We start from the raw sequence: 25,130 nt of genomic DNA, 5'->3' as shown, positions 1-25,130 counted from the left end.
TTGGTTTTTTCTCTGACACGTACTGTCAACTGTGGGACCTTATAGACAAGTGTGTGCCTTTCCAATCATGTGCAATCAATTGAATTTACCACAGGTAAATTGTAGATCAAGTTGTAGAAACATCTCAAGGATGATCAATGGAAACATGATGCACTTGAACTCAATTTCTAGTCACATAGCACGAGGTTTGCCTTTTTATTTTTAATAAGGCTGAAATGTAACAAAAGGTGGAAAAAGTCAATGGGTCTGAATACTTTCCGAATGAACTGTATATATCAATACTGGTTGTTCGGTCGTAAACATTCCTCCCATCATTTGGTCAATGTTTGGTTTTGAAGGAATGCTTATCTTATTTTTCAACAGTCTAATTGTACACCCATCGTATGTGTTGTGTTTTTCTTGCTCATCTGAGACATTGGAATGTTGGATCACTAGGATAAAGACATATTTGGCTAGAGATTTATCTGAGGGTAAATAGAGCTAAATATATTGATTAAAGTCACCTTGTCCTAGAGAGATTTACATGGCATTAAAAATGTCACACCAGGGAAAGCCTACATGAAATAGCCTTACAAACTGCATCTTGGGTACCCTCTTGTGGTGACTATTGGCTATGGTGTGAAGAAGATAGTGGCATGTTTGAGTCTGTGTCGTTCTTATTGGTGAATGTAAATGCTTATTCATAATAGGCCAGTCAGCGCTTGTAAGTTTAAGATCAGATTATTGTGCAGGAAAAATAAAAACAAGCATCTGATAGCTTTTCCTATTGTAATGACCTGACTAGATCATAAAGGAACAATTGTCCAGACAGAAGATTGAGTTTACGAATTTACGGTTTATTAACCCAACTTCACACAGGCTAAACCAACCAAACCAAACCAACCTTCTCTTGTGAAGCCCAGATGTAAGAGAAAGAACAATGGCTAAACCTGGTCTGAAATTCCAGTGCTCTATTCCGCTGCCCAACCCCCCTCCACGCCACTCCGCCAACCACCAGGATGCCCGGCATCCGAACATTCCAGGCATTCCCATGATTGGCAGATAGCAGGTTGATTGGCATGTCGGACCCTGCGAACACTGGGTACTGGTAAGTACAACACAACCAATAGCCTAACACATAACACACAGCTGTCTGTGCGGGTCGCTACACAAGTCCCTCGTCCCCCGAGGGAACAAACAAAGTCTCTGAAGCAACCCGGAGGTCTCCTTTGCCTGCGTAGCCGTGATGGTCGCAGAGTGTCCAGATCCATGGCAGGGGGCTGCCCCTCTGGGACCCAGGGGATGAAGACAGGGATATAGGGGACAATGATGCGGGGAATACAGGTGAATACAGTCCGTGGCTCCGGGGAACCACGCTGTGACACAGGGAGAGAGACAGGGGGAGTGGGCTGTCTGGAGCCTGGTCTGCAGCACCTGGGGGTGGGTGCCTGGAGAATGCCATTGCCAGAGAGGGGAATTGTGGGGGTCCCTGGTGTTTGGGGAGAAGAAGCCCCTCTGTATGAGGCTAACCTGTCCCGGTGCAGTGCCACCTTTCTCCCCCTGGGAGGAAGCTGCACCTGGTAAACAACCTCCCCTACCCTCTCCAGGACACTGCAGGGTCCCACCCAGTGACTGTCCAACTTGGGTCATCTGCCTTTTTTCCTTAGGGGGCTGTAGACCCAGACCAGCTCCCCAGCCACAAAGTGCCTTCCCCGGGTGTGCACGTCATAGTTCCTCTTCTGCCTCACACCTGCATTCACCAGCTGCTCTCTGGCGAAGGTGTGGGCTGTCTCCAGGCCGTCCTGGAGTCTCCGGGCATACTCCGGCCCCGGGGGAACATGAGGGCTATCCAGGGGCCGACCAAACACCATCTCTGCAGGAGTGCGGATCTCTCTCCCCAGCATGAGGAGGCGTGCAGGAGGTGGAGTCTTGGACAGCGGAGCGGCATGCCATGAGGACCATAGGCAGGTGCTTGTCCCAGTCACGCTGGTGTTTGGCAGAGACGATGGCAAGCTGCTGTCCAAGCGTTTTGTTGAAGGACTCCACAAGGCCATCACTTTGAGGATGGAGAGGAGTAGTGCAGGTCTTGTGCATAACCAGCCTCTCACACATGGTGGCAAACACACGGGACTCAAAGGTTCTGCCTTGGTCGCTGTGGATGGACTCCGCAGCTCCAAACCTGCTGAACATGCCCACATTGCTTGAGTCTGTGTCCAGGATAAAGGGCAAGGTGAGGTCAGGGGGGCGAGCATGGGGGCCTTGATCAGTGCACGTTTGAGGGTGTTGAAATGCCACCTCACACTCTACTGTCCAAGTGAAGGCCTTGTCCTGTGGCAGCAGGTGGTTCAGGGGAGCAGCGACGCTTGAGAATCCCCATACAAACCTCCTGTAGTACGAGGCCAGGCCCAGGAAGCTCTTCAGCTGACGCTGGTCGGTGGGGGTTGGCCAGTCTCGGACAGCCCCCAACTTGTCCTCCATTGTGCTGATCCCCTCCTTGCCCACTTGGTGGCCCAAGAAGGACACTTCTCTCCTCATGAAGTGGCACGTTTCGGGGTGGAGCTTCAGACCTGCGGCAGCCACCCGCTCCAGCACACGTCGTAGCTCCACCAGGACTGACTGGAAGGAGCTGCCATGGGCCAGGATGTCATCGAGGTATACCAGACACTGCTGTCGGGGGATGCCATCCAGCACCCTGTCCATCAAACGCTCAAAAGTAGCTGGAGTGTTGCACAGGCCAAAGCACAGGACCTTGAACTGACAGTGTCCTCAGTTAGTGGAGAATGCAGTTTTGGCTTTGGCCTCTGGGGAGAGGGGCACCTGCCAGTAGCCACTGCGGAGGTCTAGAGAGGAGAACCAGGAGGACCGCCTAACCAGGTCCAGCAACTCATCGATACGTGGTATGAGACCTTCCTGGGTACCTCATTCAGCCACCTGTAGTCCACACAGAACCTCAGCTTGCCCCCCTTCTTAGAAACCACGACGACTGGTGTCACCCTGGGGCTGTCTGAGGGCTCGATGAAGTCTGCCCGCTGCATATCCAACACAGCCTTGTCTGCCACCTCCTGGCGTGCCAGCGGGATACGGCAGGGACAAATCTTGATGGGTTGAGCATCGTGATGGGCCGAGCGTCACCTGTGTCGATCTCATGCTGCACCAGATGAGTCTGACCCACCTCTTCCTCACTCAGCGCAAAGCTGTCTCTGAATTCAAACACCAACTGCCACAACCGTTCCTGCTGCTCGGGGTCAAGACCAACACAGTTCCTCCCCCATATCTCCATCACTGCAGACAGTGTCCTCTCCTCTCCCATCTGGGGTAGCTGGGCTGGGGGAGCGCGGCCTGGGCCCACGGAGGGATGTGTCATGGAGGTAGCTGGGGGAATGCAACAGGGGGCTGGGGAAAAGTAACACATAGATGTGGGGGAGGGGAGGGCAGCCATGAGTCTCTGCTGCTTTAACTGTTGGAGTAAAGGGTCTGTTGGGTTGAGTGAATGTGACATTAGGGGGGGCCATGGTGACTGCCGGCCCTCCCTGGAAGCTCAGAGTGCCCCCGTTTAGGTCTAACTGGCAGCCTGTGCTCCTAAGAAAGTCCAACCCCAGGATACAAGGGCCCTGCATAGCCGCCACCCACACAGGATGACGCACAGTCCTGCCCCCTACTGTCAGAGTCATTATTCCCTTCCTTTTCATGGGTGCCAGCTCACCTGTGACTGTGCGGAGCTGCACAGTTGTGGGCTCAAACTGAGTCCAACCTGGCACAATATCCGGCCTCACCAGGGTTACTGTGGACCCACTGTCCACCAGGGCAGAGCAGGGCACCCCCTCCACAGTGACAGGGACATGACCAAAGTTCCCAAAACAGGTTCTGCCTACCACAACAACAGGCCCCATCCGCTTGCCCTTGTCTGCTAATGGGGGAAGTGGAGCCTTGCTTCCCTGTCTGTGCCGGTGAGCTCATCCTGAAGATGATGGTGGTTGGGAAAGAAAGCCAGGGGTCCACACTAGAACATTCCTCTTTGGATTACTTCTATTCTATTCTATTCTATTCTATTTGAATGGCCAGCAGGCCTATCTTCTCGTCAGCGAAGTACCAAGAATGCTTCTGAAGCTAATTGAATGCTGTGAGCTTCCTCATTGGCTATCTTCACTATCAGTCGATTAGCCAATTCGAACTTCCGCCTTCTCGCAACACTTTCTTGGAAATGATGGTTTCCACTAGATAGCACAGCCACAAAGTCAGAGTTGACTATATCGTAAACATGTATAAAAATACAAATTAGATTTTTGGTCTTAATTTAAGGTTAGGGTTATGCATAATATTAGCAATGTGTTTAAGATTAGGGTTAAGATAACGTTTAGGTTTAAAAACACATTTTAAGAAGAGAAATTGTCGAAATGGGCGGGGACGACATTGTGGCTGGAGTAACTAGTGACGACCGGAAATGATGTACACATGCTGTTGTCGCAGTGTATTTCAAGTAACAGGTTCGGTTTTGCATTGCGTTTACTGACTTTTTTTTACATCGAAACATTTCAGTGCATCGAATCGTTTTGTGGCAATTCTTTATAGTGTACATATGGCTTATCCAGGATATGGCGGGGTGAGTAAACGCTTCGTGTTTTCTTTTGACTGTGATTTTACAGTAGTCTACATAAGTCAGGAGTTTGGCCTATTTCATTTCCGATAAGGGGAGTGCTCAGATAAGACTCCTAAAATGTGTCATTGTTATGATGAAACATTGTAACACGGTCAGTTGTAAGCACACTCGTTTCAAAGTATCTACATTGAAAGGTTTCGCATCTTTTTAGGCAAGTAACTGTTAGGCTATATCTTGGTTATGAAAAAAGTTGATATTTGCCCTCAGTTCTAGCTACTTTGTTTAGTCACTAGTTTCAGTTTTCATATAAATTGTTATTGTCCCCTTCGATGAATTCGGAGGGGATTGTGGATCTGTACGTTATTTCGTATATTGGTCACACACGATATCTCAGACAGCATTGGGACGAGTTTGATTAAACTTGGTTGAATAAATCGTTTTGTCATTGATCCGGAATGTACAAAATTACACAGATTGGCCTAAGGTGGGAGCTAAAGGAATTAACTGAAATGTGTGTGTCACTCGCGATATCTCAATTGGCCCAAGGGTGGCACAGGCTCATTCCTGGGGGACGACATGTTTACTGTTGCCTTGTTTATTTCGGAGTAATGTTAACAATTGAATTTGGCCAGCTGGTATTTTGTCAGTCTTTTAAAAGCACTTAATGCTGTAGTTTTAAAATCACCCTATGTAAATACACTAGGGATGTGGCTGTTTAGGCTAGCTAGTTACAGTAGCCTATCTGTAGTTAGTAGCCTAGTCTTGGCTACATACACTGTTTCAACCCCTCTAGTATGGCCCACAGCTCAACCTCTCCCATTTGGGGAGTGCTTGTTATTCTTCTGTCATGGTCACTGCATTACCCTAGGATATGGCCACACTTAGCTCTCGAGAACCCAAGTGGGGGTAAGCTTACACCCAGACCTTGAATTCTCAATTGAACATATGGGCCGCAGCTGGATCAATAAACTACAATCCCAATGCTCTGTTTTTAACAGTTAGAAACATGAATAATCCTTGCTTGCAATACGGTTTTGGAAACCTTTGGAACTTAACTTTCACCTGGGGTGAAAGAATCTTTCAAGTCCAAAATATATACTTAATGTACGCAGTTTGGCAAAGTTTTACCTGACTGAATTTTCCAGAACAGGGGTACAAAACTTCTCCCTAGTTATGCTCCATTGTAGATGTTTGAAGTGGAAATTGGAGGTGAGGAAGTGTAGTCTTGCTTGGAGGCGGTGTTCTTGAAAATACAGCTGGGTGAAACGTTCCTAAACTGAGTGAGTGTATATTTTGTGTTTGAAATGATTTCTCACTTATATGAAAGTTCAGTTCCAAATGTTTACAAAACCCTCATGTGCCAGCAGCATACCACCCTGCATACCACTGCTGGCTTGCTTCTGAAGCGAAGCAGGGTTGGTCCTGTTCAGTCCCTGAATGCTGCTGGAAGTGGTGTTGGGGGGCCAGTAGGAGGCACTCTTTCCCCTCGTCTATAAAATATCCCAATTCCACAGGGCAGCGTTTGGGGACACTACTCTGTGTATGGTGCCGTCTTTCGGATGGGACGTTAAACAGAGAGTCAGGACACCCGAGGTCATTAAAGATCCCATGGCACTTATCGTAAGAGTAGGGGTGTTAACCCTGGTGTTCTGGTTAAATTCCCAATCTGGCCCTCAAACCATCACGTTCACCTAATAATCCCCAGTTTACAATTGGCTCATTCATCCCCCTCCTCTCCCCTGTAACTATTCCCCAGGTTGTTGCTGTAAATGAGAATGTGTTCTCAGTCAACTTACCTGGTAAAATAATGGATAAATTAAAATATATATTGCATTTAGATAGAACATTTGGCCAGCGTCGGAGCATCTTGTCATTGTCCTCACAAAATGAAAGGGGATGTCCAGTGGCTCAGTGTAATGCAATGGAATGGGAGTCATAGACTAGTCCACACCCTGCTAATATTGTCAATGAAAATATCCTCACTTCATCTAGAAATAGGTTCACAACCTGCTGATTTTGCTTATATTGACAGTGAAAATATTTAGAAATGGGGAAACTGTTTATAATTGAGTCATGGGCATTCTTTCCAATCACCTGACTACCTCATATATGTATGACTTACTCTCTGAGGAAGACGTCATGTGATGTCCAAACGTCAGTAATAGTATACCTGTTTGCTTCCCATCAAGGCATCAAGCCTTAGTGTAAGAACATCTACAGTGCCTTCAGAAGGTATTTGCCCCTTGACTTATTCCTTATGTTGGTGTTGCAGCCTGAAATTCAAAATGGATTAAATATATATATACTATACTATATATAGATACTTTTTTCACCCATCTACATACAGTAATGACTAAGTAAAAAACCTGTCTATCGACTTATTAGCACATTTATTGAAAATTAAATACAAAAATATCTCATTTGCGTAAGTATTCGCACCCGAGTCAATACTTTGTAGAAGCACATTTGGCAGCGACTATAGCTGTGAGACTTTTGGGGTAAGTCTCTAAGAGCTTTGCACATCTGGCTTGAACAATATTTGCCCCTTTAATCTTTAAAAAAATATTCAAGCTCTGTCAAGTTGATTTTTGATCAACGCTAGACAGCCATTTATAAGTCTTGCCATAGATTTTCAAGGCAATTTTATGTCTAAACTGTAAGTAGGCCACTCAGGAATATTCAATGTCATCTTGGTAAGAAAGGTCAGTGTAGATTTGGCCTTGTGTTTTAGGTTATTGTCCTGCTGAAAGGTGAATTTGCCTCCCAGTGTCTGTTTTGAAAGCAGATTGATCTCGGGTTTTCCTCTAAGATTTACCTGTATTTATAGCTGTTTATTTTTATCCTAAAAAACACCCGTGTCAATGACAAGCATACCCATAACCTGATGCAGCCACCACCATACTTGAAAATATGAAGAGTGGTACTCTGTGTTGTGTTGGATTTGCCCTATATCACATTGTATTCAGGACAAAAGTGAATTGCTTTGCCATTTTTTTTTACAGTATTACTTTAGTGCCTTGTTGCAAACAGGATGCATGTTTTAGAATATTTTTATTCTGTGTGGTCTTCCTTCCTTTCACTCTGTCATTTAAGTTAATATTGTGGAGTAACTACAGTGTTAATCCATCCTCAACCATTAAACTCTAACTGCTTTAAAATCACCATTGTCCTCATGGTGAAATCTCTGATCAGTTTCCTTCCTCTCTGGCAATTGAGTTAGGACATCCACCTGTATATTTGTAGTGACTGAGTGTATTGATACACCATCGAAAGCCTAATTAATTACTTCACCATGCTCAAAGGTATATTCAGCGTCTGATTTGTTTATTTTTTACACATCTACCGATCGGTGCCCTTTGTGAGTCATTGATAAACCTCCCTGGTCTTGGTTGTTGAATATGTGCTTGAAATTCATTACTTGATTTGAGGAACCTTACAGATACTTGTATGTGTGGGATGCAGATATGGGGTAGTTAACCACTTATTGAACACGGAATGAGTCCATGCAACTTATGTGATTTTTAAGCACGTTTTTACTTCTGAACTTATTTAGGCTTGCCATAACAAAGGTGTTGAATACCTATTGACTCAAGACATTTCAGCTTTACATTTTTTATTTCAAAATTTTCTACAAACAAAATTCAACTCTCATTATGGGGTATTGTGTGTTGTATCAGTGACACAAAATCTCAATTTAATCAATGTTACATTCAGACTGTAACACAATTTCTTTGGGAAATAGTCAAGTGGTGTGAGTACTTTCTGAAGGCACTGTATATAGCTTCTTGTTTTTTGAGTGCTCCAATCTGTTTTCTATTGAATTAGTAATTTTGGGAAGTTTTCCTTAAGCCCAGTTACTTGACTGTACTCTCCTTTTCTTGTCAGTATGGAGGACCAATGCAAGGCATGCAACCCCAGGGTATGCCCATGCAGGGTGGCCCCATGGGAGGCCCACCCCAGGCAGGCTACCCCCAGAATGGTGGAGGCTACCCTGGTACCTTTGCTGCTCCTCCTCAACAGCCTGTTAATGACCCCATGTGGGGGTACTTTACTACCATAGCAGGACAGGTGAGTGATCAATGCTTTCATTTAAATTGATCATGGGTACAGTAAATATTCCTCTTTGGATAGAATGCAACATTACTGGCTTCCTGAGTGGTGTAGTGGTCTAAGGCACTTCATCGCAGTGCTTGAGGTGTCACTGCATCGTCCGGGTTAGGCCGGGGGGGGCTTTACTTGACTCATCGCGCTCTAGCAACTCCTTTTGGCAGGCCGGGCAGCTGCAGGCTGACTTCGGTCATCAGTTGAAAGGTGTTTCCTCCGACACATTGATGCAGCTGGCGTCCGGGTTAAGTGGACGAGTGTTAAGAAGCGCGGTTTGGCAGGTCATGTTTTGGAGGATGTATGACTCAACCTTTGTTAAATATTAATTTCACTGCACAGTAATAAGTTGTTGTTGGAGAGTAATCTTACAGGGATATTCCTCTGCAGGATGGGGAGATTGATGCAGAGGAGCTTCAGAGGTGTCTTACACAGACTGGTATCAGTGGCACCTATACTCGTAAGTTCACACCCAGTCCCACGATCCAAGGTTCACTTTGTGGTCATAAATGATCCAATTATATTATGTGTGTTTTATGATTTGAGTATCCCGCATTAAATTAGTCTTTGCAAAGATTTGTCACTGGTTTTCTGATTGGTATTGTCATTGTATGTTTTTTATTGTGTGATCGTTGTTTCTCTTCTTCAACAGCCTTCAGTTTGGAGACATGTAGAATCATGATCGCAATGCTGGATGTATCCTTTCTATATCAATGAATCTCTTGGACTGGGCCTCTGTCCAGTGTCATTGAAGTTTGTTTGGTATTGCACTTTGCTATGTTGACTTGCTGGTGAAAAATGAACAGAAGTCCTAAAGAAGTCCTAAAATGTTAATCCATTTTCAGAGGTAGAGGAACAATTCTAGTCCTGTCTGAATATGAATATGTTCATCCTTCTTATGTACAGTAAAATAGACTTTACAACAAGGATGTACAACAGTCAGCATTTGCAGTTTGGGATGTTCTATAAAATGTATTTCCTTCATATTAAATCCATGATATGTGTGTAAGTGGGCCATATTGAGACGGAGGATTACTTATGGAATTGATTCAGTCGCAGAAAGGTCTGGTTCACCCACAACATTTACCACAACTCATCATATCCTGTGTGAGACTAGTTCACATGGCCATTTTTAGTTTCTCTTTACCAAATGAACAGGGTTAACCCTTAACTAACCGCCCACCAGAGAGACATGACCGGAAAGCTGGGCTTCAATGAGTTCAAGGAGCTGTTTGCTGCCTTGAGTGGCTGGAAGCAGAACTTCATGATGTTCGACCAAGACCGGAGTGGCACGGTGGAACCCCATGAGATGACCCAGTCCATCTCCGCTATGGGTGAGTTAGTGCTCGGCCAGGCTAATGGTATGGGATAGTCCATTTTGATAGGATGATGACATGGGATAGTCCATTCTGCCATCCAAAGAGGGGCAGCATTCCAGAGCCTGGTTCAGATGCAGCATCCGAAAGTGGCTGGGAGGCTTGACTTTAAATGATTTAAACCATTGATGATAGACTCTTACAGTAATCATAATTTTGGTGTAGCTGCAGATAATTTCAAGGTATTGGTCTGAGAGACCATTCTTGATACAAAGTAGATGGACAATTAGGCAAAGGCTGGTGTTTATGATCATTGTCAACTAAATGCAGTGGTCACTGGATGAATCCTAATACTATGTTGTCTTATGAATAATTTGATGCATATTGTGATCTCTTCCTACAGGCTACAGGATCAGTCCGCAAGCTCTGAACGCTGTCATCAAACGCTACAGCAAGGCTGGCCGGATCTACTTTGACGACTATGTGGCATGTGCTGTGAAGCTTCGCGCCCTCACAGGTAAGATGCTCACTTGGAGGCTGCACGTGACGATGTTTAACCTTTTTATTCAACAGCATTTCAAATTTCCTCACCATCCAGAGCTATGGGTTTCGTTATAAAATAACAAATTCTGTCATTCACTAACATTTTTACTCATTCAAATCGTTATCTTTTGCGGTGTAATCTGTCTTGTTTTGTCCTGGTCTCTTTTGTGCATGTACATTCGTAGGCTCATTAGCACAGTGTCTCGCTGGGTATTGTAGTCCCAATGAATGGCATTCAAATTTCACCTCTACACTGCCATCTTTACTATGTGTCTCCACAGAGAGCTTCAGGAGGAGAGACCAGATGCAGCAGGGGGCTGTCAACTTCCAATACGATGACGTAAGTGTGAAATTCAGGGCCGTGTTCAGTAGGCACACAATGTAAGAAAGTACCTCTTAATTTCAGTGTTATCTGAACATGCATTTTTTTTTCAGTTTCATTTTTAAAACATTCTGTCCTGATGAACACAACCCAGTTTTCCTCTCTCTCATTCCCCAGTCTGTCATGGGATTCCCAATAGCCTGTCCTGACATGCAAGTTATAGTAATTACATCAAAATTAGCAAATTTTCTCTTGATTTCCCTCCTGCAGTTTATCCTGTGTACAATGGCCATCTGAGTGGAGTGGAGTGGCCTGGCCCGGGCCCATCCCGTGCTGGGGTCAGAGGGGCACTTCAACCGCCAGTCTGGGGCTCGCTGACCACTTCCCCTAAATAATGGGAAGGCACCAATCAATATTAACTTAAAATTAAAATGGGGAAGGAGGTTACAACAGAAACGGCTTGTTTGCCATAATGTCTGCCTTGTACACAATACAGGAATGTGCAGATTTGCCAGATAACACATGGCGTGTTTCTAAATGTATCTGCTTGTTGTAAATTCTGTTGCTAAAGGACCGTGGTAGGTTTAAACAAAGAAAGGGATGGCAAAGCTGTTACTGATCTTTACCATGGTGACTTTTGTGCCATTACAATCTCGGATCGTCGGTTTCCAGATTCATCCCCACCACTGTGTATGTTGTTTTTGTAACCACTATATATAGGTGTGAATTACTTTTACATTAAACACTCCATACATTTTGAAGTATAGATATAATATTTTTATTACAAATATATGCCGGCACTGCATTTTTTTTTTTAAGGATAACTATATGCGTCTCTTGATTTCAATGAAATGTGGCCCAACATAATACACAAATTAAACATTAGGGCGTCCACAAATGTATGAATAACCTGCACTGTGTTGTAAACATGCGCTGTAATTCCTTTGCAAAGAAAAGCATGCATTAACTACCACCAACAATTACATGTAAAACTTTTTTTTTGTGATAACCTGCATTTTTATAGTTCAGGGTGAAATATTTATCAGACATGTAGTTAAGTGCATTGTGACCATTGGGGCATTCATCAGTGATATTGGTGTTATTCACAACACAATAAACTCAGTTTGTAGTCAGTATGCATTCTGTTTATTAATTTATACAATTACACAAATGGTTTATCAATATGTACACAATATATTACATTTCTTTAAATACAGCATATTCAAGGACAAACATTCATATCAGCTGTTAAGTGTTGCATTGTAAAAAATACAGTGGCAAATGTAAAAAAAAATGCATAAAAACAATTGTGAACAGCACTAGTGAAATTTCTCTAGTAAAGCACACTTTTTTTTGTTTAATATCTGTGCAAAAGTGGGACCTCTATGAAAAGTTCAATGGGGCACTCCTCAGGTATTGGACATGTCATGTTTCAGCTACTTGGTATAGCATCCGTGCTCTGGAAAGTTTATACTAGAAGCACCTTAGCTTGTTTTGCCAGGGTTATGTGTGGTGGGTTTTAAAACTGAGATCGAGTAGTCATGGCCACTCAACTGGCATTACATGGAGCGAAGGACCTGTGCCCTCTTATAGCTGTGTATGGGCACAACTCATAGGATAGGGCCGGTACGATCTGAAATTAATGGTAGACTCAGCAATATGTCATATTGCTGAGTCTGCCTTTAATTAAAACTCAACTAAGTACTGCTACAAAACATGCATAGCTATAGTGTTCCCAATGAATATGACTTCTCTAGATTCCATTTGCCCTGACTACAAAGTTTATATCTGTTAATTGCTACATATGGGAGCATGATATGTGTTTTACATAATGTATCTCACTCCTTGGGCTGATACACAATTGAACCAAAACACATTTAAAAAATTATGGAAAGTTAAGTGTTCGCTTATAGAAAAAATGGGTGTATTTATTACCATTGTTTATCATTTTATAAGACCAACTTTCCCCTTCATGATAAATCACAAACATGTTTTGAAATATGTTAAAACAAATTGCCATTTGATGTTGATCCATGCAATACCACACATCTGACTATGTTTGTGTAAAATAAGTCATAAAACTAAAAATGACTTAATTTGCGACATGCAGAATCCGTCCATATTCAATACATTTACATTGCTGACTGTTGAATGCATATTATTCAGCTGAATAAGTGTGTTTAGGACATTTGTGAAGGCTAATGTAGGTTAGAAAAAGCTAAGGCTAACTAGGGCTAAGCTGCTAGCTCGGCCTGAATCTACGTTGTCGGTGTCTGACACCATCTCAGCATTGATTTTGTCACTTGGTTAGAAACAGTAATAAAATCTGCATTCTTGGAATATAAATGGAAGCCCCTAAACATGCACGGAAAGAAGAGTTGAAGCTTATAAAGATTGTTGGGTACAGTACTTATAAAAGGTATTAATTAAAGTTGACGTCCTGCTTATAGACAACAACAGCATCAAATCTGTCACTGCTACTATTGGCTCTTCCTTTGCATGGCCATAGACAATAGTGGCAGATTACAATGTTGTAGTTGATTTCTGAAACGAGGATGTTTGTATGATGATATACTGCTATGTCTACTGTACCTTTACATAATTGGTTACATGTAACTACTCAATAACTAGCAAGGGCAATGAAATAGAATTTGGCCTGATTCCTCTTAGAACAATTCAAAAAAAGATGCATCTGAGCAATTCAGCTTTAGAGAGTTGCTGTTCATTGTAGTTTTCTTACATCTGAACATGTAATGTTGTGTTCCAACTCCTTTTATACAATGATATGCATTTCGTTAAGTGCAGGCCCTTTCAAGAGAAGTGATCCTGCACATCGATTACATATATGAAAGATAATCGTTAGTCCACCCTGTTCATGCCTCTGTGTGTGTGTAGTTACAGTAATAAATAGGTTAATACAATACTTTTGTATAGCTCATAAATACACATACACTTCCCATTAAATTATTTTTTGACAATATTTTCAATAGTAAAACATAATCAGTGATTCGGGGAGGAAAGTAGCTATAATAAATGGACATTTATTCCTTTTGTAATTCCTTTTGTTTTAATTCATGCCGTACAAGTTTTAAAATACCAATTTTGACTTTTGGGCATGTACCCGTGCTAATTTCTAGTCATTAATCAAATATGTATATTATTCATGTGTGTAAATGAATGTGTTAATGTTGTCGTTATTGCTTTCATGGCCCCATGAAAGAGACTTGTGGTGCAAAGCGATTACAAATAATCTCTCTCAGGAATACTTTAGCAGTGTAAGGGGTACTTTGTAGAAGAGCTTTCCCAACCATTTAAATCATATTCATTTGCATATCTGTGTATTTATAATCCAATAGAAGATGCATTTTACATAGTGGTTCTTTGTCTCTTATGATCAGATGACTTTTTGAAAGACAAGTGGACGGTAGGTACTTAGGCACAATATATGATGAAATATTTGTGTGTATTTAATGTCGCACGTGGAGATTGTTAATTAGCCAACTACATTACATGGTGTCTGATTAAGGTCATTCATGCAACGGGTTTAAAATGGCACACTTTTATTTTCAGATTGAAAATGCCTTTGAAAGAGAGTTTCACGTGGCTTTGTCCCCATCGATTGGGAATAATTATAGAACGGATACTCATCACTTTGAAAGCATGCCGACCTCACACCATGACTGTGCAGTGCATGAGATGGTGTTGTGTTTTGAACATGCAACAGAAAACACTTCCAAAACATGCACTTTTCTCTCTTGGAAGAACAAGCATGTTAGGTGTCTTTGTGTTGCTGGCAGTATGACATCTGAAATATGTGTATGGTAAATAATTACAGATATTAGTAATATACAGTATAAATACCTATGTATAAATGTACTTTATAATACATCTAAATCAGAGATCGGCAGAAAATATTGGAAAAGGAATGGAAGGAAGCCGACAGTATTCCTTGCATATACAGTCTCCTTCTAAGACCCTGAGTCAAACTTTGAGAGAAGCCCTAGTTTTCCGTAGTGAGAAAGAGGGGCACAGGTAGGCGAAAGGGCCTACCTTCCCAGAAGCCCAGGGTCAGATACCGGCCTGTGGAGTCCTGGCGTTTCGGAATTTTCAGGTGTTGCGTCGGGGAGCGAGGCTTGTCTGGCAGAGGGGAAGAGGGCTCTAGGTTGTTGTCGTTTCTCCGGAGAGTCAATTTTGGTTTGTATGTGTCTGGGCTCTGTGTCCTTCTCCAGCAGTCCTGCCCCGAGGTCCTCTTCCGGGGCCATGTCCGTGGGAACCTGGCCTGACATGGATTCTTTGGATTTGTTCAGGGGCTTCTCCATGTCAGGATTCTGTGAAGCAGTAAGCAGAACCTGGTCTCAGAGCGAAATGTATTATATATATATATTTTTTTTAAACTGTGCCACTCCATTTAGTATGATATGTTACTTTACATTACATTACATTGACCGACCAATGTAACATTTGTCGTACAATATAATAAGAATTGTATGACGTATAGTGATTTGATTTGATTTAGTGTCCTATGTCTGGATCGCATTTAACCCGTTTGGTATGATATATTATGTTTGACTGCTTGAGTATGATATGTTAGGTTAGGGGTTAAGGTTAGGAGTTAGGTTATAGGGTTAAGGGAAGGGTTAGCGAACATGCTAATTAGTGACAAAGTTGCTAAAAAGTAGTAAGTAGTTGCAAAGTTGCTAAAATACTAAAGTTGTCTGTGATGAGATTTTAATACGCAAGACGTTCCTTTGTGCCCAGCCATCCACCCCGACCAATCAGCCTCCTTTCGTTTTTGTCAGCTACTGTCCCCGAACCAAACATAACATATCATACTAATTTTAGTGTCCCGGATTTACGTTTACTATGTTATGTCTCGTCAATGTAATGTACCTTAACATAAAGTAACATATCACACTAAATGGAGTGGCACAGATTTTTGTAAAATATAATACGTTTTGCTCTGAGACCAGGCTGGTCAGCAAACTGAGAACAAACAACTTCAGGCAGGGATATTGACTTCTGTAGTGTCCAAAACTCACACAGGGAGGATGTAACCATCCGTCAGTATACAGAACAGACAGTGATAATGCACCTATAGACCAGTATATAGACAGGGGAGTGTAATGTGCCGAGCCAGTATATACAGACCCATTATGTATAACACAGTATATAGCTCTGATGGCTAGTGTAGACCGTATTCGTTCACCTGGGCTGGTTCAGTATACCTGGGCCAGTGGTGAAGCAGGGTTGAGGCTGTGTTGAGGCTCTGTGATCCTGATGGCAGAAACAGGCTGCACCCTGATGGCAGGCCTCTGGTACTTTGGGCTGGAGGTGACGATGCTGTAGGCCGGGGGAACCACGGTGGTCTGCCTCTGCAGCAGCTGGAGGATGGCCTTGATGTCTGACGTCATCTGGGACTCCAGCCTGGATGGTGGGTGGGGAGAGCCAGGGAGACAGCATCAGGGGTGGGTCCTAGCTTGCGATCCACATGCGTCACGCACATTTTTTTTTAAATAAATCCGCCACTGACGTCAATGCAGGATTTATGTAAAAGTCTGAGCACCTTAAAATAGGTCCTCAGTGTATTAGCTATGTATTAGCTTTAGCTACTGTAGGTTTTGTTTCATGCACGTGTCTGGGGTTGTATTGGGAGAGCGCAGTCAGTAATACTCAATGCAAACACTAGAGGGAGCCCCAACCCAAACAATTCAAATAAAATTGTATTTGTCACATACACATGGTTAGCAGATGTTAATGCGAGTGTAGAGAAATGCTTGTGCTTCTAGTTCGGACAATGCAGAGAAGACACTAGGCGACCCTGTCCTGTAGCACATCTTTATCTGTTTCAGACCATTCCACCCCAAACAAAATGTAATCCCAATTTCTTTTCATGTGTGCTTCTCTATTTTGTGAATGATAATTTCTTGATTTTTCTCCAGTTTTGCATACAACACCTTCAAGGTATGGAAAAGCCCATATGGAATAATATCACTTTAATTTATTTATTTCCAATGACAAACACACAGACCTGTGTACTGTATCTAGAAACGTCACACCCATACTGCCTTCAGAGCACTGCGGACAGAGAACAAGCCAGTGTTTGTCACAGTTGCTGTTGAGCTGTAAGACAATCTGAGCTGATAAACACCCCCGGCAGGCATGCTCCAGCTAGATGAGGCAGGGTAGTGTGGCCGCCATGTCTGTTAAGTGGCCAGGCGTCTGCCCATTACCTCCCTAAAGCAGGAGAAATGAGAGCGACTACGCCTGCAAAGAGCCTGAGGTGGCCAGTCTGTAACCGCCACTTCCAGTGGAAGAAGGGATATGGAGAGGGAAGATACAGTAGAGAGAGAGAAAAAGTGAGAGAGCATATGCTATATATAGACGGAACACACACACACACACACACACACATATATATTTATATATGAGAGAAGAGAAGAGAAGAGAGAGAAATAAATAAAAAGAGAAAGTCGGACTGACTCAGAGGCCTCCTCCCAATTTGTGGCTGATGTGACCCCTCCCTCTGTCTGCTGTTGCCCCTCACCATCTCCCAACCCTCCCCTCCGTGGCGTCTGCTGTCTTTGTGTTGCGATTGCGTCTCACGGGCGTCAGCTAAAAATAGGCGATGCTGTCTGTTGTCTGTAGCAGCTGGATCCCTTCCACGCAGAACGTATGCAGAAGTCAACTCTCTGTGTTATATAGTGAGCCTTACTTTACAAGCAATGATTCAGTGGACTGTGGATGCGTACGGTAAACCCAGTTGTATTCTGATGGATGTTGTACTGGAAAAACCTTGCTTGTGTATCTAGTCTATAGTGCAGTGGGATGTAGTGATAGTTGGGCTGGGGTTATTTGAAGATGGGGTAGTCCAGTGGTCACCAACTGGTCGGTTGCCACATTTCTGTAAAAAACAATAACAATAAAGCCTTGTGTGCCAATTCTTTTCTATTAGTCTCAGGCTGTTGGTGGTAGGTGTAGCCAATTCAGCTGCCCTGCGCGCTGGAAAGGCAAACTGTTGCCATTTCATGTTTCTGAAGATATAAACTCTGCCTTCCCGGTGGGCTTGGCGACGAAATCAAGTGCACTATGCCACCGCTGGCCAATCAGATTGCTCAGATGACTGAGTCTGCAGTAATTTAGCAGGCATAAAAGAAAGCTACAGGAAAAATGATACATTGAGATTTCAAAACGTTGAAAACTATGACTAGAGAGAGACTGTCAACGAATATAGCAAAGAGCTGCTGTTTTTATGAGTGAGTTCATGTTTAAGTTCTTACTCAGCGCTGTCAACACTTTTGTATTCAATACTTTTATACGCCATAAAATGTGCGTTCTTCCTATTTCCACTCAGCGCTACAACAAGCAGTGCAGAAGTAATGAATGAGTCGGAAAGTGTATCTATAGGCTTGCGTTGTTATTATTAGCGGCTTGTGTCTTTTTTAATGTCGAGGAATGTTTTACTTTCTCTGTTCATATGAGTAACAACATGAATTTGTGCATGAGACAGTAATAATGTGGTGCGACTCGAGTTTCGCCATCAGCTGGAAGACTGTGTCCCTTTTTGGTCAGTGTCAGTGGAGGAACGGGAGCGACTGACCATCAGATGCAGGCACCATCAGCCCAGTAAAATAAAAAGCAAATTATTTAAATGTATGCTCACTCAGCTGTGCCTCACAAGTAATACAACAATGGATCTATTACCGGTGTGATGATATAGCCTACATCAAATTTGGAAAGATTATTAAAAAATATGTCCTGAACAACAATGCATTGGCAGGTAAATTCAAGCAAAGCCAGTATGTGGTGATAATGTATTGGGCCTATAGATTACTGCACAGCCTCATTGCTACAGTACTGTTGTAATTGGTTATTGTTGCATAAGCTTACATTTTTTGAAGTCGTGTTAATAAAAAATCAGAGCGGTAGATCTCAGCATGCATTTTGACTCCGAAAAGGTTGGTGACCACTGGTGTAGTCTGTTTACCACCAGAATGGCTTGGTTAAAGTTGTGCTTTTTCTTATGGCGAATTACTGTCAGAATTTCCCCTCGCCCCTTCCAGTCACCTGTTTAGGTGCTCTTGCAGCAGGTCCAGACGTTGCTCCACCTCTCTGTAGGTGACGTCCGGCTCACTCTCCTCCTCTACGACCCCACTTCGGGAGTCCTGGGCCGACTCCTCCAGGACCTCTCTGGGCCGCACGCACCCCCACTCTTCCCCACGCAGGTCTAGACACACACACACATGCAAAAACACATTTATGTACCATTATCAACCAATGAAACAACTAAATCACAGCACCAATCATTTCTCACAGAACATTGAATCCTTTTTAGTTAGGTATGATTCACAGGCCTATGACCAACAATATTGCCTGATAACCGTAGTGTTTTGAGAAGGTACAGAGCACTATCCACTAACACAGATGAGATAGCGGTCCCTCGTCCACACCAGTCCTGTCAAAGGCCACCATTTTATTGATCAATGGCCACATTTGGCCCCACTATATAACCAGCAGTTATAGCATCAGTCAGTCTCTCACTCACATTGTTCCCTGAATGTTAGAAACTGTAATAGCAGCACTCTGTCCAGAATCATTTCTCCCTCAGGCACAAAAAAGTTGGTCTAGTCTTTTACTGCTACTGAGTGGGTGTTGATAGGAATAGAACACACCTGACAGATGCCTGCCACAGTGTTATATCGCTATAATGCCAACAATGTTCTTCAGTCCTAGTACTGTGGACCCACAGGGGTGTACTGTTTTGTTCTAGCCCAGCACTAGCAAGCCTGATATAGAAATAAATACCGCAATCATCCAGCCCTTGATTCTTAAATCAGGTGTGTTAGTGCAGGGCTAGAAGTAAAACCTGCACCTTTGTTGGTTCAAATTCCAGTCCTCGGGTACACCAAAAGGTTGCACATGTTTGTTGTAGCCCAGCAGTAAAACAACCAATTCAACTAACCAACGGCTAGATATTTATATGTGTTACTGCTGGCCTAGAACAAATATGTACTCTAACCTTAACCCAGTGCAAGGCTAGAGAAACACTGGGTTGCCACTAGAAACCTCAACCACAATGTCAACATTGGCTATGTCGTAATAATTAATGAAAGCAAAAATGTGCTTTTTGGTCTTAATTTAAGGTTAGGCATTTGGTTGAGCAGTGTGGTTAGGGTTAAGGTTAGGTTTTAAAATCAGACTTTAAGTAGAGAAATTGTAGAAATAGGCGGGAGTTTATGAATTTGTGGCTGTGGTAACTAGTGACGACCGAAGCACTGCACTAGACTCAGTGATTGAGTCTTGGAAGACGGCTTTTACAGTAATGAAAGACGTCAAGAAGAGAAGCCACCATTTATATTGCCTCCATTCTGGGGTGATTACAGGAATCAATATCCACCGCCTGCCTCCTACTCAAACCAGGAATCATCGTCATCCGCTTAAGAACTGAATTACAGCATATTACTCTCAAATCACCACATGCCGACAGGAATGTTCATTGTGGAGCGCAATACTCTGGAGACGCGAATAGAAACATGTCATTTAATTTAGCCTATTGTTACAGTGGCTACGGGCATATCGAGGCAGTTTTAATATTTTTTTTACCACATCATTCATGTTAACATGTTAGAAAAGTAGTTGAGGATTTTACAATGAAAGTAGTTATGTTAGGGATAATTATTTGTGAAAGTCGTGTTTGGGGGAGTAGAGAGAAAGAGGCTGTGTGTGTGTGTGTGTCGTAGGTGTGTAGGGCTGATAAACAAAGCATAAACAAACAAGCTAAGCTCATGATCTCTTTCACAAGCTGGTCACCATAGGTCATGCCATCTCTAATGTCAACCAGTCATCAACAAGATAATGAGCTGGCATCTGCTGGCAAATTGGCAAGGGATAAAACAGGATTTTCCAACAAACCTGTAAGAGTGCCAGGTCTAAAATTAACCTATGGCCTGTAAGAAGCCAGCCTCACCAGTCCTGTCTTCTTCTTACTCACTGGAAAAAAATGGTCTAGGATCAGTGCTAGGATTTACCATATAGGGCCTGAGGTTTTCCTGACCATGTTTCCTAACCAGAAAACTCCTGGCCCCAGGCACTTTATTCTATTTTCATAGCTCGTTTACCTCCTGTTTTGCTTGGTTTTAGATGATGCCTTAACACCGTGCTAGAACAGCACAACAATAGATACTGTGTCAGTCGAGGCACTCTGCTTTAATATTATCATTGATGCATTTTCTACCACTGAAAAACAGCATATACACAGTAAATTAAAACCTTTAACAGAGCTTGTTCAAAACCCTGCATTTCCAGACCAATGACCCTGGTTGGTTGTCGGATATAAATAATCCTCTTATAATGGTAGTTGCCGTGGCGATGAGCCCTAATCCTTTTTTTGGGATTTTTAATATGTGTGACATCCTGCTACAGTGGCCCAGGGTAATTTCCTTTTTTTCCAAATTAATTACAGTACAGTTACTCAATATTCTGTAGAAAATGGCTTGAAAGGACATGTCTTGTTGTGTGACCATTGGTTGTTTTGTGCCCTATGGCTTCCATGCTGTGCTACCCATACATTGTTATTTTGATCTTTGAATGCGTTTGGAGCTCATTTGAATTGGTGGGTCAGCTTTTGGTCTAGCCAAAATGACCTAGCCATTAAAAGTATTGTTGTAGGGATCTTTAGAGGCTTCTAACTGTACCTTTATAAGACTGGCTCCTCTCCACATTGTCTCCTCCTCCCGACGCGTCCGGAACAACGTCCCCCAGCCCAAATCCCAAGGTGTGGTCCCTCACCAAGGGGTAACCCTGCCCCCCCGAGCACAGAGGCCTCTGCTCCTCCCCCTCCCCTCCCTCCTCCTCTTCTTCCTCTTCCCTCTCATCTGAGTCTCTCCTGTCCTCCACCACGGTGGCTACAGCCTGGGAGGAGGGGTAGAGCTGCCTCTCCCGCTCACCACCATCGCAGAACACCGACGTCTCTTTGATCTGGGTCCCTGTGGGGAAGGAGGAGGGCAATCAGGGTGGATGTGTCTGTGGGTGCGTGTGGGTATGCATGCGTGTGTGTGTAGGATCGTGTGTGTGCGTGTGTGGGGGCATCCATGCGTGTCTGTGTGTATGCATGCATGAGTGTGTGTTGGAGGAACACTGGGTTCTTTGTTACAGACAGCTCCTCTGGGAGGCAGCAGCTCGGCAGATCAAACAATAGGAAGGTGTCGTGCTCTAAACGGTCCCCACCAGATCTGCTGCTGCCTCAGAGCCTTGCTGCCGTAAAGATACTTCATACATTTCATTGTGTGCTTGCAACTTTGCCTTTACAGAAGCAGAGGGAAGGTGAGCGGAGAGGGAAACTGTCAGTAAATGTGAAGGAAAATAGTAAGTACAGGAGAGATAACATCCAAAGGCATGCTTTGAAGGATATGATATGGCTTAAAATGTATAACATCAATTGCCATACTTTTAATGTGGTATAATCTGTCTGAATTAGACAAACACATTTGCACAATTTACAGTACAGGTCAGCATGACATGGTGGGAGAGGGGTTTATTTTAGGAGTTGGAACTGTATTCTGAAAAACTGTAACCATGGTAACCAATTTAATTAGTTTTCATGGATACCAAACTGTTGAGTGGCCTCCCATCTCTTACAGAGCTCTTAGAAGCCACATTAAAACTATTCCCTGTGTAGGAATACAGTCTTCTCAAACTTGGAGACACTTCCATGAAGGCAGGTGTCCTAGCGGTAAATGTTGGGCCAGTAACTGAAAGGTTGCTGGTTCGAATCCCAGAGCCAACAAGGTGTTTTTTTTCTTTTCTTCTCGATGTGCCCTTGAGCAAGGCACTTACCCTTAACCAGTAGCGTGCCGTGGTTCTGGGGCCTGGGCCTTCAGTGAAGTCCTACACAGTCCCACCCGAATTAATCCACCTCTTATTACCATCATTATGATGCCATTGTTCTAGACACTATACATTTAGACAGAAACGCAGTATAACCAGGCGTTGCGTCACCTTGAAATTGACATTTTTATTCAGAGAATTGCAGGGGAAGAGTACAATACCTTTTCATTGTGCAGCTTCGTTGCCCTGCGCGCTTGTTCGTTGAGCTGTAGATCCACTCGGGTGTCCCCAAAAGTTTTCAAAAGCACCATTGTTTGTAAGTGCCCAGCCGTACTTTGGTGTCTCGTTGCTGCCTTGGTTAGACAACTCAGGTTTGCAAAGCCAGTGTGGCTCCAAACACCAAATCAATCACTTGCAAATAATAGGCATTCCCAGCAGTACAGTTTGCAGTGCTTCTCGGAGCCTGTGTTTGTAGCGTCGGCTTTGTAGCGTCGGTGTCTAGCTCTCCTGACAATGTCTAACTTTCGTTGAAAAGTTTGTCTTGAGAATGGCGTTATAATTATATCCTCGACCAAATCGATATCTTCTCCTTCCGCCATTGTGGTTTGAAAAAACAGCTTAGTAGTAATTTGTTGTTCAATTTCAGTTTCCTAGTTCTGAGACCTGCCCATATAGGACCTGCCTCTCAATATTGGTAATCCAATCAAAAGACGTGCAGGCACTACGCCTGCTAGCTGGCTCCTGTGTAACACTGGAGCCAGCCAGCAGGCGTACAATAGCCAACTCTAAAGCTGATTGGTTGACACTAAATTTTAATTTCCATTCACTTTATGCTACAAGTGCCCGCACTGTTGATTCTGAAGGCCTGAGGGCAGATTTTAGACCCCTGGCAACACATGATGGCTGAATATGATTGGATGAAATATCTAACATAAAGACCAGCCCTCCAAATCTCAACCTGGGGCTGGAAGCAGTGCAACCAAGAGGAACGCTATGAAATGAAGAGTGTAACTCTTACTCTGGGGAATAATTTAATACGTATTTGTGGGAAAGTATGTTTAAAAAATATATATATTCTGATGATGTTTAGGCCAGCAGAGAAGGCCTTGCTGGCCCTGACGGCCCACCACTGCCCTTAACCCTATTTAACCCTAATTGCTCCTGTAAGTCACTCTGGATAAGAGTGTCTCCTAAACAACTAAAATGCACGATATTGTATAAAACAGGCTGGCTCAGTTGACATGAACTGTTTTGAAAAAGAGTAGCCATAACAACCACCTCAACTCACCTGCGGAAGATTTCCTCTTGTTAGCGAGCCTTCTTCTGCATTTGATGTCATCCCCATCAGAATCACTGGGGTAGAGGCAGACTGACTCTGCATTCTGAGGCTGCAAATAAGAAAATACACCCCTTACAATTGTATCTGTACTGCCTACCGATCGCATGGTCCATCCAGCCGTCCATCCACCCACTCATTCATCCATCTTTCCATATGTGTCTGTCTGTCCGCCCGTCTGTATTTACCTTGCCGCTCTCGTCTCGGAGGTTAAAGGTCAGCTCCAGATTGCTGAGGAAGTAGTCGGCAAACTCGGGGTACATGTCAAGCACCTCCAGGATCTCCTCCCTGTGGATGGTGTGCAGGTCACAGTAGCTGAGCGCCCGCACATCCGCATTGGCCTTCCCCGGCTTGGCGTACAGGTGGATCATCTCCCCAAAGATGTCATTCTTTCCTGGAAGAGAGAGAATGAGGAGCGAGGGGGGGGAGAAAGAGAGGGGAGAATGTGGGAGGAAGAAAGGAGGGAGGTAGAGAGATGGGGGGAGTGGGTAGAGAGATAAAGTGGGAGAGGGAGATGGAAGAGAGAGAGAGAGGGAGAGAAAGAAAGATAAAGGTTTGATAAACATGGTGAAATATAACATGTACATAATGACACTCTATGCAATGACACACATATGCTTTGACCCACAAACAGCTAAATGACCTCCTGTATTTCCCATAATGCAGCTCAGCTGTGTTTTGAGGTCATCTAACAGCACATTTAGAAAGCATTGAGACCACTTCACTTTTTTCACATTTTGTTATGTTATTCTAATATATATATATTTTAAATCACATTCATCTACACACAATACTCCATAATGGCAAAGCAAAAACAGGTTTGAAGAAATTTTAGCAAATGTATTAAAAAGAAAAAACATACCTTATTTACATAAATATTCAGAGGCTATTAGACTTGAAATTGAGCTCAGTTGCACCCTGTTTCCATTGATCATTCTTGAGATATTTCTACATCTTGATTGGAGTCCACCTGTGGTAAATTCAATTGATTGGACATGATTTGGAAAGGCACACACCTGTCTATATTAGGTCCCACAGTTGACAGAGCAAAAACCAAACAATGCGGTTGAAGGAATTGTCCGTAGAGCTCCGAGACAGGATTGTGTCCAGGCA

At 43.4% G+C, this 25,130-nt stretch overlaps 2 protein-coding genes across 2 annotated transcripts in view; one reads left to right on the top strand and one right to left on the bottom strand.

The window, feature by feature from the left end:
- The first annotated feature begins 4,414 nt into the window (after nucleotides 1–4,414).
- LOC135543471 (grancalcin-like) lies at nucleotides 4,415–11,991 on the top strand. Its single transcript, XM_064970753.1, has 8 exons — nucleotides 4,415–4,579; nucleotides 8,462–8,644; nucleotides 9,068–9,137; nucleotides 9,330–9,373; nucleotides 9,864–10,011; nucleotides 10,397–10,510; nucleotides 10,818–10,876; nucleotides 11,129–11,991. Exons 1-8 carry the CDS (start codon nucleotides 4,556–4,558, stop codon nucleotides 11,153–11,155), a joined length of 669 nt encoding a protein of 222 aa, XP_064826825.1. The 5' UTR covers nucleotides 4,415–4,555; the 3' UTR covers nucleotides 11,156–11,991.
- Nucleotides 11,627–25,130, bottom strand: part of LOC135543472 (potassium voltage-gated channel subfamily H member 7-like) — a 78,396-nt gene continuing 64,892 nt past the window's right edge. Inside the window, exons 13-18 of the mRNA XM_064970754.1 lie at nucleotides 24,206–24,411; nucleotides 23,970–24,069; nucleotides 21,550–21,840; nucleotides 18,923–19,082; nucleotides 16,084–16,282; nucleotides 11,627–15,186 (exon numbers count right to left, since the gene is read on the bottom strand). Coding sequence (XP_064826826.1) covers nucleotides 14,905–15,186; nucleotides 16,084–16,282; nucleotides 18,923–19,082; nucleotides 21,550–21,840; nucleotides 23,970–24,069; nucleotides 24,206–24,411 — 1,238 coding nt within the window. The 3' untranslated portion in view covers nucleotides 11,627–14,904. The remainder of the gene's footprint in view (nucleotides 15,187–16,083; nucleotides 16,283–18,922; nucleotides 19,083–21,549; nucleotides 21,841–23,969; nucleotides 24,070–24,205; nucleotides 24,412–25,130) is intronic.

The sequence above is a fragment of the Oncorhynchus masou genome, chromosome 7 (genome assembly GCF_036934945.1).
Source record: "Oncorhynchus masou masou isolate Uvic2021 chromosome 7, UVic_Omas_1.1, whole genome shotgun sequence".
Classification (NCBI taxonomy): Eukaryota; Metazoa; Chordata; class Actinopteri; order Salmoniformes; family Salmonidae; genus Oncorhynchus; species Oncorhynchus masou.
Note: the sequence above shows the minus strand (reverse complement) of the source record. Positions and strands in the feature narration are given on the sequence as shown.

Coding starts and splice junctions, on each gene's coding strand:
- LOC135543471 (XM_064970753.1), top strand. CDS start 4,556: ATGGCTTATCCAGGATATGGCGGG. Junction 4,580..8,461: donor CTTATCCAGGATATGGCGGG/GTGAGTAAACGC, acceptor TTTTCTTGTCAG/TATGGAGGACCAATGCAAGG. Junction 10,877..11,128: donor TCAACTTCCAATACGATGAC/GTAAGTGTGAAA, acceptor TCCCTCCTGCAG/TTTATCCTGTGTACAATGGC.